This window comes from Chaetura pelagica, unplaced genomic scaffold (assembly GCF_000747805.2).
Source record: "Chaetura pelagica isolate M959 unplaced genomic scaffold, ChaPel_1.0 scaffold249, whole genome shotgun sequence".
Lineage (NCBI taxonomy): Eukaryota > Metazoa > Chordata > Aves > Apodiformes > Apodidae > Chaetura > Chaetura pelagica.
In genome coordinates, this window is record NW_009954538.1 from 287,112 (window position 1) to 307,329 (window position 20,218).

The window sequence follows — 20,218 nt, forward strand, 5'->3', positions numbered from 1 at the left end:
AGGATTACAACACCTTGCTGAAAGTGTCATCTATGCTGCAGAGGACCCCTGATCAGGGAAAGTATGATGTATTTCTTTTAATCTCTTCCTTTGTAAATCTTCAAATATATTTTGTTTACTCTGTAGCTATTTTATTTAAAGACATTCTCAGTTTAGGTAAAAGGTCTTCAGATTTGCTATTGTTGAAATAATGGTTAATTTTTCTCAGGATTACGTTTCCATAATACAGTCTAGAATTTCTCTGCATTTCTTTTGAAACTCAGAGCAGCCATATAGCTGCCTTAACAGACTTGCAGAGGTTTTCTGTCATGTGGAGGGGCTGACTGGTGGAACGAAGCATCGTGACTTCTGCACCTCTCTGCTGGCCTCTTGCTCAAGAGTTGTGTCCAGTGGGGAGGTCACGGCCCCAGCATCCTGCCTTCCTGTAAGCCTTGATGGGCTAAACAATGGTTATGTGCCTATTGGCAGCTGATGCTATTAAAAAAACTTATGCTATTCAGGGGTGATCTAATTTTAATTGCATCAACTTATTTAAGAAAAAAGAAGCCATATGAGAGTTAAATACAGATTCATATCAATGGGGGACCAAAATAAACAGCTAAGGAAAATGCTGAAGCAATTGAGGTAGAATTCTAGTGGCTTGCTGAGTGGGAAATGTCAAAATTAGTCTCTAGCAAACACCTAAGAAATTTAACTGAATGACTGATGGCAGTAAGTTGAAGTCATTGAAGGTTTCTTCATGTGTGTTTGACTGTGAGTGCATATGAATTTGCATCGATCATAGCATGTCTGGGAATATGTCACCACATGTTTAGCAAAGTTGAAGCCAAAAATACTTTGACTTTTAGCATATCAGAAGTTCTGGACCATAGAAGGTTTAAATTCTGTCCTAGCCAAGCCCACAGCTGTACTAAAAATATTATGTTATTTATAAGTCTAGACTGATTTTAACAAACAAGTAATTTGACATGTTGAATCAGCCAGTGCCAGCCATGGTGAACTGCAGTTGTTACAGGAACTTAAACATACAGATATTCTGGGTGTGTCTGGTATATGCCTGTAACAACCCTATTTTTAAAAACAGGGCATTTTAAGCTGAACTTTAGTTATTATGGAACTAATGAGGAGTGAGGGTTTTTTAATCTTTTGTCTGAAAAGCAAACCATATAGTTACCAATTTAATGTAATACAACGGAGAGAAAATATGTATATTAAAAATGTTGGCTTTTTTACTTAAATAGTACCCTTCAAAGTGGGTTTTAGCCATCATTAAAACTGACAGATTCTGAAAAAAATGTAGTTTTCCATCAAACTCAATTAGGTGGAATTGATGGCTGGGAACATTTTCCTTTGAAGTGGACTAAAGCATTCTGTCACAATATACAAGCTAAAGCATTGTGTCGCAAGTTACAATGGTCTAGTAAATTAAATGAAGCTATAGAGTTAGTAAGTTATACACATACATTATTTTTTTAGAATACTAAATAGGAAAAAATTTATTAACATATCACATATTTTAGCTTTAAAAACCTAGATTCAAAGGCAAGTGATATGACCAATGAGAGAGGATTTCCTGGTATCCTTAATCTCACATGCACTGTTTATCCAGAACATGAAAATCTCCTGACAGTCCAAGATAGCTTTGGGTGAATAATACTATTTTTCAAGAAAAGGTTTGAATAAAAAGCTGATATTTGAAGGGCACAGAAGGCTTGAGACAAGAAAACTGTAATTCCAGTGGCTGTTCTGCTCTGGGTTTGGGTTTTTGGTGTTTTGGGTTTTGTTCACTTCTCCCCTTCCCTCTCTGTGTAGATGGTGTTCTCTTTTGCTTTGTGTGTGCCATGTGTGAGTTTTGTGGGGAGGGGAGAAGTCTGAAGGAAACAGAGCTAAAGTGTTATATTTCAATATGCAACTGTAAGTGTTTTGTTTGCTTTCTTCTAACTTGTTTTAAAGTCGTGTTGGTTTTTTGTTTGTTTTGTTTTTTGAATGTCCTGGTTTTTGCTTTTAAAGTCCTTTAAAGCTTTAGGCAGGCAGCTTAATTTCTGTTATCTCGCTGTGGCACAGGAAGTACTTGCGTGATGCAGATCGCCAGGTTCTGGCCCAACAGGCCTTTGTGCTTACAGTGAAAGTGTTGGAGGACACTCTCAACGACCTAACCCAGGTAAGACAGCAGTGTGTTTAATGGTTATTGATTTAGTAATGACATTTTTCTAGTTTCACTTCATTTGTTCTTTAGATCTTCTGAGGCTGAAGACCTACATTATTATAATTTATTTCCTATACATTTTGTGCAACTACACAGCTTTTTTCCACTGTTGTTTTTGATTTTGAAATCCAATAACAAATGCAGTTGTTGAGAATGGGTTGCAGTAAGTTTGATTTGATTGTCCCTTGAATTACAAATGATGGGGGTTGCATGAGGTATCAGAAGAGCTACGTTTTCAGGTGACGTCTATAGGGAATTTCCTTTTGAGAATTAACTAAGAGTCCTCTTGCAAAACAAAACCAGGCAAGTAGATATTGCATCCCTAGCTGTTTTTATCTGCTAGACCTTGACAGCACCACATCTGCTGTTGATCTGCAGCTGCCAGTACTTCAGAAGAAAATTTTGTGCAATTAAAACCTTGGATTTCATGTAGTTGAATCCCATAGCATACACTGAAGTTGAGGAGGAGTGGAATTTGGCAGCTTTGGCTCAGTATTTGCTATTGATTTCTCTGTGGTGTTTTCACTGATTAAAATACTTCAATTGTAAGACTTGTGGCGTGAATTAATTAATACTGAGGAACAACAAGAATCAACATAGAAAAAAATGGGTTTTTTTCAGCACATGCACTAATGTAAAAGGTGCAGTGTCGGTATTCCTGGTAGTCATAGCTGTGCTCAAATGCCTTCTGATTTCAGTAGTAACAGAGAAGAATGACTTCTTTTATTAAGGTTTCAGAAGATCAGAGTTCCAAGTCTTCTAACCTTGCTTCAGGAAGGATGACAACAGACGTCTCTAATAAGACTAGTGCTGAAGAGGGGAAAGATGTCCTTCCCAAGAAGCCAGTTTTATCAGACGGAGTAGTACATAGTACTGAAAATGGAGTAAAGGATGTGACCCAGGGACAAATTCCCAATGCTATGGATATATTGGAACAAGAGGACAAGAATGACAAGGAAATTAAGGAGCTCCCCAGGCCTGGTTCAGTTGAGCCTATGGATCTTGATGGATATTCCAATGATCCTGAAAAAATTGATTCTTCATGTAAACGCAGTGAGCCAGACCGTCTTCAGCCTGGCAGGAACTCAAAGGAGAGAGCTCCAGAGAGCCGAACTGCTGAACTCTCCTTGGAAGAGCTGAGTATCAGCTCAAAACATCAGCAGGCAACTAAGGGAATAGTTCAAGCATTACCTACAGAAGAACCTGTCCAGAGATCAAGCAGGAAGAGGAAATTACTTGAGGACGTGGAGTCTGGGAAAACACTCCTGCTTGATGCTTATCGCGTATGGCAGCAAGGTCAGAAAGTTATGGCCTATGACCTGGGTAAAATTGAGAAGATCATGTCTGAAACGTACATGCTGATTAAACAGGTGAAGTAATGTGTAATTAATTTATCATCATTTCTTTGTGTGACCTCAGATGTGATTCTAGAATAACAATAATTGCCAAACCAAGCAGTATAAAATTAGCCCTATATCTGTTCAGAAGTTGGGAGATATTTATCTCCCCAGCTTGACAAGACTACTTCCAAAAGTGGGGGGAACTAGGACTCTCCATGTTTTGATCTAGTTTTCTGAAATAATTGAGTTACAATACCAGTTATGCGGGGTTTGAATTAAGAGAGTGGTGTGTATTTGAACATACACCTCTGAATAACTTAAGATCACTGTTTTGCCATAGAAGTGCTGCTTCTTCCCTTTACTTTGTGCTCTACCTCCCCATTTAATCTGAGTTTAACTAGATTTAGAGATGAGCTAAGTAATTGTGACTTCATTAGTTGTGATTCTGTGTTCAGGTGGATGAAGAAGCAGCACTTGAACAGGCAGTCAAGTTTTGCCAGGTACATATGGGAACATCAGCACAGAAACAGGTAAGCTCTGAAATTCTTAGCTGCTTGTAAGAAACTTCTATGACTTAGTCTGTACCATCAAGTCTGTTGCTGAGTGTTTGCAGCAATTAGAAATACCTGTTTTCCTTGTATTGTTCTCATCTAACATTAGTTGGGCCACATTAGTGTAGAGAGCACATTCATTTTGTGAGGGTCATTGCTACTGTTTATGTCAGGCTTGAAGGACAGTTTCTGTGTCCAAAAGCTTTTGGGGAAACCCCAGTCTTCAAACTGAAATATTTATGGCACACTACAATTTTCTTAATGTCCACATCATTCCTCAACATTTCACAGATGGTAATTACTTCTCTCTCCTCCCTAAGGGCTAATAATCTCATCAGCTCTCCCTTCCTGTCATTGCATGCTGCTCCAGAGATACCAAATATCTTTTCTTCCAACTTGCATGGTTGAGAATCTGATTTTATCTCTGTTTTATTACTCAGTTTGTTTTTAGCTTGTTGTTTCTAGATTTATTCAGCAAACCATTACAGAACTTTAAAGGGATTGTTATTTATTAGTCCTTAACATGAAATCAAAGTGAAGAAGTGAGCTGGATGAATGGCATCTTTAATGGTCATTCCTTTTGCCAGCAAACCATCAGTTGAAAGCCCCAAAGGATTTTCTAGTTTTATACTTTCTGTATTTTTTTTCCACCAGCACATAATGAAGCAGTTATTCAGCAGATTTTGACAATACATTTTGAAGAAAAAATCTATGTTGCTAGTTAATAGTCTGCTTGGGGCTTTGTGCATTTTTTATGCTATGAAAACATAGTCTGTGTTACTGATTGCTAGCTCTTCAAAAAGTAATTAAAACAGTATTTGTCTAAAAATGCTTGAAAATAATCTGCTGGAGTGCAGCTTAGAAACCTTCTGTTGTCTTTGAGTGTTTCAGAAGTGGTTGTATCATGCTTATGTATGTAAAACAGGAAGCATCTCTTAAGGTTTTCTGCACAGGAAAGGTAGTTTGGTACTGATTTAAAGTAGAGCTCTTTCAGAGATGTCTTCAACAAACTTGTTTGATAAGCTGCAGAAATTTATCCTGCTTTTCTGTATTTTGTCTATTCTGTCCCTCAAATATCTCATCTATTATTTCATCTTCCCATCATCTCCTGTAACTTCATCTTCCTGTCATGTGTCCTGCCCAGTAGCAGTGTACCAGAAGTACATGCTGTGACTAAGTAGTAGGATTGTAGGGAGAGGGAGAATTGCTTTCTTCTTCGTCCCTTGATTCTTTCCCTTTGTCTGTGCTCTAATTTTCATAAAAGTGAAAGGACAACTAAAGTTATTCACAATTTATTTTCATCCTCCAACTTTGGATGAAGCTTTTCTTCTGTAAAATAGGTCCATCTCTGCTTTCCAAAAACACAAGCTGTTGAGGAGGTACATCTGATGTTAGCAAGGTAAATATTGTCTTAATGTGAAATGGATTTGAATACCTCTTTCACCTGTTTTTCAAAATAAATACATTTCTTAAAACTTCAGGTAATTCTTCCACTTTCTGAAGCAAATTTCATACCTATCACCAAAACACTGTTTCTGTTCTTTAGATTTTTTCAACCTAACCTCAAATAATGCACATTGCCTGGGCCTTGCTTCAATGTGTTAACATACACGACAGATGCTTCTCAACTACAGCACAACCGTGTTAGAGATGCTGGTGAATAGAGAAAGGAACATACAAGTTGAATTTTCTGTATAATATAAAGTTAAGATGTCTTCCTTTAAGGTTTTTCTGCCTAGTGGAGCTGAAGAAAATTGAGGCTGTAGGTCAGCTCCCATAACACAGTTCAGTGCTGTCTACTCTGCAATCAGGAAAAATAGAGATTTCAGTGTCTTTTGTGAAAGGTTCAAGATATTTTTGCTTTTTTTTTAAGATATATGCCTTTTAACGGAGTTTGGACCTTGTGTTTTCATGCACTGTTCTCTTCAATTTATAGATATTTGTTCTCTAAATCTCATTTTCTTGAATATTGTTTTATTGATGATTGTTGCCTTCTTCAGGAGAGGAGGTTCAAACCCTCAGGGCAGACTGTTACACTGCACTTATTATATACAAGATTACCTCAGTACTAAATTTCTCTCTGAAATTATGTTGGTTTTAGTTGTCAGGAGGCATGCCAGCCTGTGTTTTTCCATGTGCTGTGTAGAAAGCATGAGTCTTGAATATCCATAAAGGTTTCCAGTTGTTAATACTGAGATAAACATTATCTAACAGTGCATCTAGTTAAAATGTACATTTGTGCAGTGCATCTTCTAGCAGAGTAACAGGAGAGAATATAAGAGTAAGGGGAGTTTTTCTTTATTAGATTTCCGTGGAAGTAACTTTCTCCAATATGTGTCTCATAGGAAGTTAGTAACATTTTTCCACTGAACTATAGAAATGAACAGAAATGTCAAGAGAGGTATTCTAGTAGAAGAATTTCTTTGCTCATGGATTCTTATTTTTTAATAAAGAAATCTTGGCTCAGAACGTGATGACTTTTTTAGTTTACCTTGGGGAAAAAATAGGAGTCATCACATTGTGATTTATGGCTTCAAAATAAAAAGAATTTGCTAATAAATGTCTTTTAAAAGTAATGTTACTGTTTACTTTTGGGATGTAGTCACCTTTTTCAAAAACCACTCAACAAACTTGCATGTATTGGCCCAGTTCCTTGCTGGGCTTTCTTGGCCATTCTGTGTTTGCTGTGCCAGCTCTTCCAGCACAGTCAACAGTTGCTCAGGCATGTGGCAAAACATTAGAATGGTGAAAAATCTGCACACAAACTAGTCTTGTAAGTGGGTACAAGAGGTGAGCTTGTGTTTAACTGCACTGTAAATGATGAGATTTCCTGTTAAATCACTTGAAATAAAAAAATGCCTCTTAACATGATTCACTTTGAAGCTTGTAAGCATTCTCTTATAGGAAGCAGGTTGTCACTTACTGCAGTCTTATTTTCCTCTTAATTCTAGCAGGATGTTGTGAGCTGTGTGAAGCTGAGAACTGCTGCTAGTGTAATGCTATGAATTAGTGTTTAGACACAGGAATAGCCACTTGTGTAGACATCTCTCTGTTTTCAGCAGGCTGAATCCTGTTTTATTTAAAATTGGCAAGTATTTGCCTTCTGTAAACAAATGACATCACGTGTAGAGCTGCTGCAGCCCAGATAAGTGCTTTGTTGTTGGATAGTTTGAGTAGGTTCACAAAGCCTGTAGTTCTTCACTCACCTCAAAAAATTGACAGTTAAAAAAGTTAACAGAAACCCCACCTTGATATATGATCTTTCTCTCCTGACTGTTGTATTTTATGGTTCCAGGCAGTATATGGTTTCTTTATTAAGGTTTTCACTTGACACTAAAATTAGGACTTGCTTGAATTACAGCATTTCAACTTTCTTCCAGATCAGTCAGTTTTTAACCTAAATATTTAACAACTTCATTGAAATCTTTTTATATGCCTCTTCAGGCATAAGCAGGAAACAATAAGCAATCAGTAAACGGAATCTGACAAAGTGGGTCATTATACTTTTGTGATGAGATCTAATCTTCTTAATAACTTGGCAATACTGTGACCCTTTCACTTGGTTTCAGAAATCCTCTAGTCCCTGTGACTGATGCAATAGTACCATGTACTGAAGCAGTGAGACTCCAGCAAAGTCAACTAAATAACATGGGCAAGTGGCTTAGAAAGGTCAGCTCCTGGCTTTGAAGAAGGCAGAAAAATGTGATGGTATAAAAACTCACCACAATAATTTCCATCAACACAGAAATTAATAGATACTCTGCCTTGAGATCTTGCCAAGGGTGGCAACATACCCTGCTTGTGCCAGGGACAGAAGATTGTGTTTGCTGCTTGCATCTGAAGTTGCTGAGTTGATCATACTATTAAATTAATGTATGCTGAGGGTTTAACAGAGTATCTTCTCAAATATTCACATTTTCTAGTATTGCTTATTGACCCTTTAGCCAGTTGTGCTGCTTAAAAAAATAAGTCTTAAGTTCCAGAGGTTACTTAAATTTAGTTCAGATTATGGCAGCTTCCAAAGAAGTGTTTATGACCACTGGTAGTGACCCATCAAGACTGAGATTGTGTCTCCAAAGTCATTTAAATGCTTATGCTAGTATTTAAAGTCATGAAGTGATTAGTCCTGTAACTGGAAGAGGTGGGAAAGCAGGAGGCCACTTCATCTGATGGGCTTTTTGCAACTGAGGGAGGAAAGCAAATAGATTTGGTTGAACTTTGAGTTGTGATGCACTGGAATTCTTATTTTTCCTCTTTTAGTCCTTTCCTGTTTAAGTTCTTAATTGTGAGCAAGATTTGCACATCCAACAGGCTGAAATTGCTGTCCCGTGGTGGTCACAGTGTCATTATTAGTTAAGGTACTAAAGTTGCACTAGACATTAATTCATTTTGTGGTCAAGCCAGATTTTGAAGGATGCTTGTTCATTTCTTTGATGTTCTCAGTCAGAGTGTTACCAAAAAGATTTGCAGAGATCCTGAAAGCAGTCAGCTATTGCTCTGAGTTATTAGATGTATTTTTAGTCTTGCCAACGATGATTTTCATATTAAATTAATGGCCCCTGGAAATGGAATACCAAGGAGACCTCGTTGAGGGAGAATGAATGATTAAGAGGCAGAGTCGTTTGACCTTGACATGGCATTACAGTTCAATGTGTCGTCTTAAAGACTAAGGAGGGGGACATGCTGGCAGAAAGCAGTTGTGAGGCTTCCAGATAATTAGAGAATTTCTAACAAGCCTTTCTGCTGTCTGCCTAAAATTAGTCATATTAAAGATCTTCATTTTATATATAATGATGGTGTCTGTGATACTGTTAAGGACGTGTCAGCATGGGGAAGTTATTGCAGCACAAGGTATGATGAAGCCTAAGAACACATCTGTCTTTTTTCTTGACTTTAAAGTTGAAAAGATATTTTTATTACCGTCAACTTAATATTGAATGCCTTAATACTAAAATTACAGCTTTCACCACTGTTGAAACTGTCATGACAGGTAGCCAGAAGAGGACAGGTAAAACTTTGTGGTTGTGTGTTACGGTGTGCTGTGTATTTCCACTCCTGAGAACTGAATGTATATGAGACAGCTTAAAACACAGCAGACAAACAACGTTGTACACCGGGCTGGATTTAACATCTGTAAAAATAAGAGTGGTCAAAGGCAAAATTCCAAAATGCTGCTACGTCTCGAGTCCTCTGTTGTGACCCTTGAGAATATGGGACTGTATGTAGAAAGCCCTAGTAATGGGTAGTGTCGTAGGGGCTGAAATTTCTGTTGGCTCCTCACAGTGTAGTAGATCATCTAAATGTCATGAGAAGGGACTGTTTCAACATTGCTGAGCTATTTAAGACTCACTGCTGCCTTAGCCAAAAAATCCTTGCTCTGGGACCAACTCCATCCCTGAAGAGTGAGGGAGGGAAAAGAAAATTTCAACCACCCTTTCCTGCTCCAACTGCCAAATCTCGAGCTCTCCCTGCACTGTTCAGCCTGATCAAATCCTCCCTTTCACCCTTGGCTTTACTCACCTCTTCCAAATAACCACCATCCATGACCACCTTCTCGTGCTGGCTGATGGCAAACTCTTCAGTATTCTCCTCATTTTCCTTTCTAAACCTGCAGTCAAAACTCTTCAGCAGCTTTCAGTGTTAGATCTACTTAAACCTGATGCTTCGTGAAGAAGCTGCCACCAGAATCAAAACAAGTAAATTTTATTAGAACCACAAAGGCACAATCAGGTTATGCAAATCAGTTCTGCCTTTCAGGCTCCTGGCAGGCTGCCAGCATGATCCCTGGTTTTATGAAGTTTTGCTGCTTCTGTAATATAAAAGCAGTGGTTAAGGGAAGGCAGTGTTTCAGGGCTGCTGTTGCTGCTCTTCTCTAGTTCCAAAACAGGTAACTGAGGTCTTGTTTTCTCCTTTCACCAGCATTTTAACTCTTACTGGTGCTGGTGATGAGTCGTCTTAAGCCACAACTTCATACTGAAGAATTTTAGGGGATCCTAGGTGGTGGTTTGCTGTAGGGGGCCCGGATCTGGAGCCACACACACAACCTCCAAAGTGCTCAGATTAACTCGGGAGCATTAGTCTGTTGATGTTACAAACTCTTTGTTGGACCTGACAGTGACTGTGACATTTTATTTGGAACCAGAAAAAATTGTCTTCTGTGAGTGAAGCTAGAGGGCACTTCAGTGGATTATTCCCCTTGTGCTGTGGAATGCAGTCAGCACTGCAGTGATACGGTCTTCTAGACTTTCTTCTTCAAGGAGAAAACTTGAGCATGACTTGTTTGAACTGCCTTTATGCTGGAGCAGCTTCTCAAATTCTCTCATAAAAAACACCACCAAAATATAAAGCAGTCAACCACCAAGCTGTTTTCTTCAAGAAACAGCTAAAAGTCTTCTATAAAGGCACTTTGCTGAGGATGAGAGAATAAAAGTAAAATGTTAAATAATTAGAAAATAATAATCTTAAGTTCTACCTCATGTGTTTCCCCGACCCCTTTTTGTTCCACCCACATGCTGCTAATTTTCATCTTTTCTTCCTGCACATCAAGACGTCAGAGAGTGCTTACAGAGCAAGTTGTTTTTCCTGAGTTTGTCTGTATGCTTTGTTAATGCAGCACAGATGACAAGGAAGGAGGAGGTGGGGATGGGAGGGACAAAAGAACGAGCTCTTTCATGGTCTCACTCCTACCAAAGGGTGACCATTTTGTTCAATGTTGCATTTGCCAGTTGCCATGGCATCCCCCTCTCACTCTATCCTGGAGGTGTATTCTTGATATAATTAACAGCTCTCCTCCTTCTGTCTCCTGCAGAAAGCAATCATTAAAGTGAACATGAAGGAAAGAAAAGTCACTTTTTACATTTTACTTTGTCTATGAATGTTTTTCATCCTACTACCTTATCTCTCTTGGCCCAATCGTGATGTTTTTGTGTATGGAAACATTGCTGGACCATGGCTGCCTGTGTAGGGCAGGATATCAAGCCTCTGCATATGCTTGTGTAAATGGAGGATTTTGTTAGGCTAGAGTGCAGTTCAATCATATATATATATATGTATATAATCATATATGTATATTAAACCTTCATTGTTTTTTATATGTAAAACTGTAATCTTAGGAAGTAAAAGGTTCTTCAGAATTAGAATCACAGATATTGCTGCTAGTTCTGATGTGCCTTGAAGAAAACTTCCGAAGGAGAGTTCTTTCAAATATTGCTACAGAGAGATGGAGAGAAGAAATATGAATAGATAGTTTAATTAAAACACAACATTGAACAGAAATTGGAGTGTTAATATTGTGGAATGTGGCCAGCATATTGTTGAGCCAGTCTGTGTGAAAGCTTCCAGGCTTTGTAGTGATGTGCTGATACTCTTTTACAAAGCACAGCTCTCTTTGTAGGTGGTTTCAGAGCACTAGGGTGCTAAATTCAGACATGGGAATAATTTTTAAAAATCAACCAGAAAATGTTACGAAACAGTTGCAGTGCCAGCATCTTTCATTTGGAAACTTCTGTTGGGAAGACTGTCACTTTCCCTTTCTTTGGAACATTTGATCATTATTTTTTCCCACAGTCCCAGGGCAGTGAACCATTCCAGAAGTGGTATCAGAAAAGTTCCTGTAGGATTTCTTTGTTTTACAAAATGTATTTTGAAAACAAGAATAAACAAGGCAAAAATAAACTCGTGGTCAGCTTGTATGGCTTCTGACCTTGCAGATAGTCTATGAAGTAAAATTTTCTCATATTTGCCTTTTTTTTATGTAACCTCTTGACTTAGGAAGGGTTTATCCATAGCCTTCATGAAGCTGAATGATCTCTTTGAGGAGTATGATGAAATAGCCAAGGTTTTAGCAGATAAGGAGACTGATTTGGACCCCTCTATAAGTCAGAAATACTCAAAATTCCCACAAGCATGCATGCTGGTTATTCATTGAAATTTTAGCTTTGCACACACTTCATAACAAAGAACATTTCCAGGAAGTATTTTTTAAAAGAACAAATAAGATAGTGGATACTTACAGAAGTAATGGACTTCTTTTTAACGGGCTCTGTCATATTGCTTGGGTAGTAACAAGCCTTAAATATTTCTTCCATCTGCTTTGACATCATAGTAGTGAAGGCAAAAGTAGTTCTGCACACTCTTCAGTGCCTCATTTTGTTTTTAAATGTCCAAAAGAAGTCTAAACTTGACTAGATGAATCTGCAGTTACAATGAAAGGCGGGAAGAAGACAGAGAAACGGGTTTTCATCTTATTTCAGTTATATGAACTTGTTCTATGAGTAGTATCCTCATTGTTTCAGGTGCAGTGGTGGTGATACCAACACTTGGCACCATGAAGGGGAAGCAGAATTTCTGTAGTTTCGACTTTGTGCCACAACAAAGTAAAAACTGAAAAAAATCTAATGAGTAACCACATAAAACACTGGTAAAGGATTGTCAGTGCTTCTCAGTTTCCTACTGTGTGTTTGTGGAAAATGGTCTTTATTGTAACTTACTGCTGGTATAGCAGCAGAAGCAGATGAATGTAAAGTGCTTCTAGCAAATGCAAGACTTCCTGTCATTAGTTTTTTCTAGGTCTGTTTCTCAAATGTGGTGGTATGAAATAGTGGTTTCCTGAAGGCAGTCATCTGCAGGAGAATGAAATGTGGCCCCAGAGGTCTTGAGCAGTATGGTTAGTGACCTTGCCCTGACCTGGGTTTTGTGACTTGCGTTACTTACTGGTGAGGTGTTGAAATTCTTGCCCTTACACTAAAACCTAAGTATTTTAGAGAAAAGAACATTATGCCTCACCATGGTGCTTCTCTTAGCTTTCTGTTTGGAGCTTTTAGGTTTTCTTCATTTTATGAGTCCAGTAAAACATATGAAGCAGGTTTAAATCCCTTTTCTTGGGCCATGTGAGTGGCAGAATGCACAGTAGCCAACAGGTGGTCTTTCTTGTCATGCTTTGACTCTTATCTGAAAGACAGGTTTCTTCTCCTTCTTCTACCCCCACTTCTTCTTTTGAGAAAATAAAGTAATTGGGAGATGTTTTTCCTATTCAGTTCTCTCTGTTTCATTGGGTTGAAAAGAACCAGTCTCTTTGTACAAGTCTTAAGTCTTTACCAGGTCACATCTGGGAGGTTCTCTTTAAAGCCATAAATATTAAACTATTTTTTGGTATAAAGCTGCACTTTTGACTGCACATTAGAATTTTTGGTCATGGTTCTACTGAGGCAGAAACATCATATTAGTTTCAGTTTTATTCTTTTGTGCAAATCAAATATTATTCTCTTTATGAGGCAAGTTTATTCTCTGGAAAAAATAAAGTACGAAAACGAAATCTTGCCCAAATCACAACTTCACCCTGAGGAACAAATTCAAAATAAAAATGGATTTTTCTTGTCCCTAGTACAGCATCTTCATTTTGAGAGAAATTACATGTGAGTCTGGTTCCATCTATGTAAACCCATGAGAGTTGTGTCAGTGTCAGCCTTTTTTCTATGTGTGTTTGATCATCTACAACTTATAAGGCAGCCTTTGTCTTTTCCATGTTGGTCACTGCCTCCATTGCCTAGTTAAATATGCTGTGCCCAACCAGTGGGATTCTGCCTGGCAGCCAGTTTCCAGTGATGTTCCTCAAAAACTCATACCAGGGCATAGTAACGCCTTGGATGGTGGGATGCAGTGAGCTCTTGGTCAGTTTGAGTAATATTGCCCACTTGAAGGGCATGATTTGTATGCTGAAGAGCAGGGTTACTATTGAAAGAAGCTTGAGTAGACTGGAGGATTGCTTTAACAGGAACTACCTGAACATTCATTAAAGAGAAATTTGAAGTCCTGTAGCTGAGGCAGAATGACCCCTGTGCGACATAACTGGCTGGGAAATAGCTCTGCCAAAATTGATTTGGGGCCTTGGAAAAGGGGTTGAACACAGGTCTTGCCCTTATGGCAGTGAAATCACAGAGCTGGGTTGCTTCGTCGTGGAGAGGAGACTGATAGAGGGTGGGGATGTGGAGTTTCTCAGCAGAGAGGAAGGAACTTCAGCAAGAAAAACTTGGATGAAGTGATAGGAAAAACATGTTCACTGTGAAGGTGGTAAAGTACTAGAACAGGGCCCCACAGGCTGAGAAATCTCCATTCTTGGCAGTATTCGGAACTGGGCTGGACATGGGCCCTCAGTGAGCTGATCTACTTTGAGCAGGAGGGTGAACTAGAGACCTCCTGAGGTCCCTTCCAGCAGGATTTACTCCATTATGTTGTGGTCCTTCTTTCAGTAATAATTTATCTTCTGATCATCATCCAAATTTTGCTGAGTTACTTTCCAAATGCCCTCCTCCTTCCTGCTTGTGGAAATAGCTTGTGTTTTTTGAGAAACACAGTTTTGAAGTGCAAGTATGTTTTTAACAGATAGGTACCTAACTACTAGTACCTTCATGTGTTTCTGCTGAAAAAAAAAAAAATTGGGTACAATACAAGCACAGAAATTTCATGTTCTACATAATCTATTATGTAAGTTAATGAAGTGCCTGAGTGTGAAGGGTTTTTCTTTTAAATCACAGCTGAAAACATTTCCTCTGCTGATCTCACTTCTGGCTTGAGGCTTTCCTTGCTATTTTGTTTCCCTTAGGTTTGTGGGATCCCATTTGTGCATCTTGAGACCTTTAAACATCAAACTTGCTGCTTTCAGAAGCAGAATAGACCTTTTTTGATCCAGTGTGATAACTGTTGCAAATATAGCTGCTATTTTTTTGTGTGTGTGCACATACAATCTGGCAGGTTTTAATTGTATGCTTTTTACAGATTGATTAATCAAGTTCAGGAACTTCAAAAATACATTCCACTAATTATTTAAAAAACCAAACAACTACTTGTGTGCTTTCTGCCTTTGAATTTTAAATGTCATCTCTCCAGCTAAAACTTACTCTGTTCTCTGAGTGAAATTCTTCTGACTTTTCTGACATTGTAATAAATCTTTGGTTATCTAGGACATTAAGGTCCAATTTAATTTTACAATTGGCAGCAGAACTCTTTCTTTCTGTTACAAACACTCATACTCTATCACTGTGGTTAAAATGAGGTTTTTTTCATAGCAGAGGTATGAGAGGTAGAGGTTTCAGACAGAGAATTGAACAGTTACGGATTCTATTCAACCGTATCTCTTACGGACCAATAAGTCTCCATTAAATGAAGACTGTAAAGAGCATGAAATAAATGCATTCTCTGGTCTCACAGGGAAGAATACTTTGTGATTGCTGATAAAAGTTATAGAGAAGATACTTGTTTTATGGGTACTTTTGTTCCTTTGTTTGATTAATTTATGTCTCTCTTCTACATTCTCTCTATATAGTTAATGACACTGCATTAAATTCTTGGGTCTGGCTGTGGAGAAAAGTGTCACTCCTAGTGCTACTTCTGCAAAGGCACACATCTTCCAGAGCAATGCTCCAAATTGGGCACAAATCTTAATAAATTTTGCAATTATTGGAAATTTATTATTTGGTGTTAGGTTGATCACTTATTTTGCAAGCAGATACGTTTTTCTGCTTTCTCTATTTCCTCTCACATCATTCACTAAGAATAATTTCTTTTAATAATATGTAAGTTCTCTTAAATCACTGGAGATCTGTTTGTTCAGGATGAGGGTTTGTAAACTTATTTTTAAATGAAAGAAATGTGTTTATTCACAAGGATTTGTAATTCATGCTTAATAATTGGGTTCAGGAAAGTATGCTATGTTGTGAGGGATTTGTTAAATAAAGCATTGTAGATGTGGATATAAATAAATGTTCAAGTGCTAGTTTGAGAAATAAACCACAAAGAACAAAAATAATCTGTAAAGGAGAAAGATTTCTTTTTAACAGTGATTTATTTTTATATTTAGAGGGAGTGTTTTCTGTCTGCAAAAAGGTGTACTGCCTGCAGTTGTCACTGAAGCAGGTAGCATATGCAGAATTGCTGGCACAGATTTTCTCACTGTCTCTGCCTGCCCTTGTTTTTCTGCAGTCCACAGGAGAAACACCCACAACCCCAAAGCATACAAAGGACAACAGAGAAAGCTTCTTCCCAGTAGTGCCAGCCACACTGCATCCTACCCCAGTGAATCCAGAGACTGTCACTTCTGAAAATCTCCTGAGACTGAATGATCTACATTCCAAATCCAAACCAGCCTCTTCCTCTTCATCCTCCTCCTCCTCAGCATCTTCAGTACCTCCATCACAGGAGTCACACAGGGACACTGAGCATCTCCGGAGTCAACATGCAGAGGCTGCTCCCAGTGATCTTGCACGTGGTAAGTCTCAGGGAGGCAGAATGTTTTGGCCCTCTGATCTGTTTGCCAAGGCCTCCTGGTGAGTCAGTGCCTGAGTTCTGATTCTAGCTCATTTTCTGATCACTAGAACACATTCAGAAGGCTACAGAAACAAAGTTTGTCTTGGTTCTGAATTGGACACATCTACATAATTAATACATATTTTAATTGCTGGGACAGATTAAAAGAGGGACCACTGTCTGTGTAACTTGCATCTGAAATAATGGAATAACAACCTAAAAATAGTCATGTGATTTAAATAGAGAATTTAAGTCTCTAGTAGCATAAAAACATTTATGTTCTTCAGAGTGCTAAGGATCTAGTTTTTTAAAAACACCTTAGATCTTTAAAACAGTTGGAAGTTATTGCAATTTTAATAAACTGGTGGACAGCCTACAGCCGACTTAGGACTGTCTGATCAACATCATTAGATGCATAGCTGTCACTGCCCTGTGGAGATACATGACACTGTGACAATTCCAAGCTTCTACATGGCTTATAAAGTTAGTGTATCATTGCTACTACTTTTTGCATTGAGAGAAGAAGCTTCTGGTGGGACTGGAAAATTGGACTGTATTCTTCATAGCCCCAGTAAAGCTTATATGCAAGGTTAGAGCACAGAAGAGGATTGAAGAAACAGAACAAATGTTATTTATTCTATAGTACAATTGTATGATTTGTTTAGAACTGTGCTATGTACTGGATCATATAGGGTTTGTGTAGAAGAGAAAGAATTACATGAGGGTGTTGTCTTTACTGCTGTCATGGCAGGCTGGCTTGTTGGCAGTAGTCAAAATCCATATGCAAAGCAGTACTGATCCAGATTGGGGAATGAAGTAAGATTAGACCAAATTTGAGTCTTGTGTTGGGTGTCCAGAAGAGATGATGATGCTTCTTTGTGGGATGCATGCTATCGCCTGTACTTCTTGCAGCCTGAACAGCAACACTGTCTGAAAAAGTATCTGCTGATGGTTTTGCTCACTCATCTGTTCACATCCTTGGGCCCTAGCACTGCTGGCATAGACAAATGGGTAGGAGCCCAGATACAGTTATGAATGAACCCTATAGATATGGGTGTTGTGAGATGTGACAGATGAGGATGCAGTAGAAATAATGCCCAGACTTGTGAGACTTAATGGTGCTTAATATTAATTATGAATAGATTCTGGTCTAGTCTGGATGTTTTGTTAACCTGCTATTGTGGCTTTCTAAAATTTTGACCTGAATACTTCTGGTATTTTGGGTTTTTTCACATATAGTCAGCCTTGGTGTCTGAATACTTGTAATCTTCTGAATTTGTCAGCAGCAAAGAGCAAATTAGGGAGAAATAAGGTTTCCCAAATTGCTAATCTCTGAGTACAGGAAAAAATTGAAATTTAACATCCAAAATTGGCAGTTGCATTATAATAATCTAGTTTTCCTTTTTCACAAATCTAGGGCGAGATTGTCATGGGATTAAAGGAAAGGGGAATGATAATGGTGTCATAAGATATCTTGGCAGGCTTGTTCAACAGGGAGTAATTGAGGTTTGTGCCTAGACAGTAGGGGAGGAAAAATATGAATCTTCTGTGAAGTTGCTGTACATGTACTAAGGAAACTGGTAGGAATGACAATGCAGATGAGAACTCTCACGTTCTTTTGGTTTTCAAACAGAACTCAAGCATTTCTGACATGCTTTCCTCTCTGCCATTTCCCAGGCCACTCTGCAGTGATTGGAACCTTTATTTTAATCTTTTCCTAGGTTTTGTTAGGGTTGTGAAGTTATGAATTGTTCTTTATTCTTTCATGCTTTCTATACATCATCTTGGTTGAGAGAGGTGGGTTAGCTGCCAGAATTACACCCCTGAAACTGAAGATCAAGAGGCTCTCTCTGCAGAGCTCTCATTCCAGTGCTGAATGCACACGTATCTGGATTTCTGGCTCTCAGACCTACCTGACAGGTCATTTCTCTAGCTGAGAGACAGCAATTACTGTTGTGTCCTTTCTTTTTCTTTTTGTTTTAATTCAGCTACCTCTGCGTCCACCTCCTCTACAAATAATTATTTGTAATTCTCTTATAATCCTTTTCATCTGCCTTCCATTAGTTCTGTTTCTGTAAACACTCCTCCCTTTTTTAGAATAATCTGTTTTCATCATTTTTGCCTCTTGTAACCTCCTCCTGTATCTCTTCCACATCACAGAGAATTAGCTGCTATCGTTTTTGGTGATTTCATCCAGAAAAATGAATGGTTTCCCAAGCAATGCTGGTGCTACGCCACTCATTTCTTACATAAATACTGTAGTGAGATTCTGTGAGGTACATGACTAATTGGTACAGAATACAGCATGAAGTCCAGCAGTAGTGATGATAGTGGTAGTTTTAGCATGAGACATTTAGGCATAAATGTCCATGGGTCTGTTAGCCTTTGTGGCTCAGCCTAAAATTTTCTTTGGGGAAACTAAAATAGGCCAAGATAAATGCTCTCCAGCCTGTGACAGTGTTCCAGTATTACAGTGTTCTAAATTGCTGAAAAATCTTGACATTTTCTTCTTCTTCACTGTCCTTATTCTAATAATGATTCTTAGAGGGAATGAACAGGAAAGCATTCACATCTGAGTTTTATCCAAGAGAAGATTCTTATACTTGGAATCATTTAAAGTTATATGGTATGCTTAAAGCCATTTACTTACTGAGCTGCAATATAATCAGAGTACAAGAGTAACACCCTTCACCACCATTAAATTATCGTACATTTAAGGCCTAAACATTTCAATATGAAAACAAGCCTTGTGATACAGCTGTCACAATATAAGCTATCCAAGCTTAGAAGTTCAAAGCTAAGGAGGATAGTTCTTTTTGTGTTGTGCAGGGCAGTTACCATGTGAATATCCTGCTGTAATTTCAGATGTTTGTTACTTAGGCAGAACAGGGCAAGTAGAGGTGTAAATGTTTCATTCTGTAGAACTTTCAGACTTTCAGGAACACAAGTGAGGGCAGTTACATGTAAAGGTAAGTAGCACTATTGTATTAGTGAGCAAGAAGTTAAATTGTTTAAGTGTGTGTAGGTAGTAGCAGACTTTGTAGAAGTCAGATGCTCAAAATAAGAGGGTTTTGAAGTGAGAACAGTCCTAAGAAGTCAGCAATGATGTTCATCCTGTAGGCTTTTAACTGGCTGTCAGAGTCATAAGAGTACTTTTAAGTGTAAAGAACATCTTTTCCCAGAAGTCTGAAGCTTAGTTTAACAACAGATACATGACCTTAGGTTGATACTGAATTCTCAGAAGACGGAGGCAGTTTATGTTAGGGAGAGGGAAGTAGTGCAAAGAATTTGTTAACTCTTTTCCATTTACATCATTTGTCTTCATACTAAAACAGTGCATGGCACAAAGGTTCTCCTTGGTTTCTCACAGCTTCTAGATACCCAAACATCAGTGGACATGTACAATCCCTGTTTTTGTCTGAGTGAAATACTGGAGATTGGAGGTTGTTGCCTTTAGTTAAGTTTAGGTACATACAGTGCCTTTTCTGTTGGCTTCTTATAAATTTCTAAAGACAAAACACTGATTTTAAGAGCCTGTAATTCAATGTACTGGAAGCTTTATACTTGCCCAAAATGACTGAAGTACTTGGCCCTGTTGGCTGTGCCTTATTTTAGCTGTGGATTTAAGTTCAAACCTTCAGGTGCTTTTTAAATAACTGGATTTAGCAACATTCAACCCTCTTAATTGCAGTCAGCATCTACCATGTTTTTTTCTGCTGAACTCAGAATTGTGCTGTAGAGCATGGAGTTCTTCTCAACAGATGGCTCAAAAAAAGCTGAAACACAGAAATGTTAGACTGACCAAGGACCTGTGGCCTCTT

The 20,218-nt window shown here is 38.3% G+C and overlaps 1 protein-coding gene across 1 annotated transcript in view; it reads left to right on the plus strand.

Annotated features, from left to right (window-relative positions):
* Positions 1-20,218, plus strand: part of CABIN1 (calcineurin binding protein 1) — a 108,776-nt gene that overhangs the window by 76,734 nt on the left and 11,824 nt on the right. Inside the window, exons 30-34 of the mRNA XM_010004853.1 lie at positions 3-61; positions 2,065-2,161; positions 2,938-3,576; positions 4,002-4,076; positions 16,074-16,359. Of these exons, the coding sequence (XP_010003155.1) occupies positions 3-61; positions 2,065-2,161; positions 2,938-3,576; positions 4,002-4,076; positions 16,074-16,359 (1,156 nt within the window). The remainder of the gene's footprint in view (positions 1-2; positions 62-2,064; positions 2,162-2,937; positions 3,577-4,001; positions 4,077-16,073; positions 16,360-20,218) is intronic.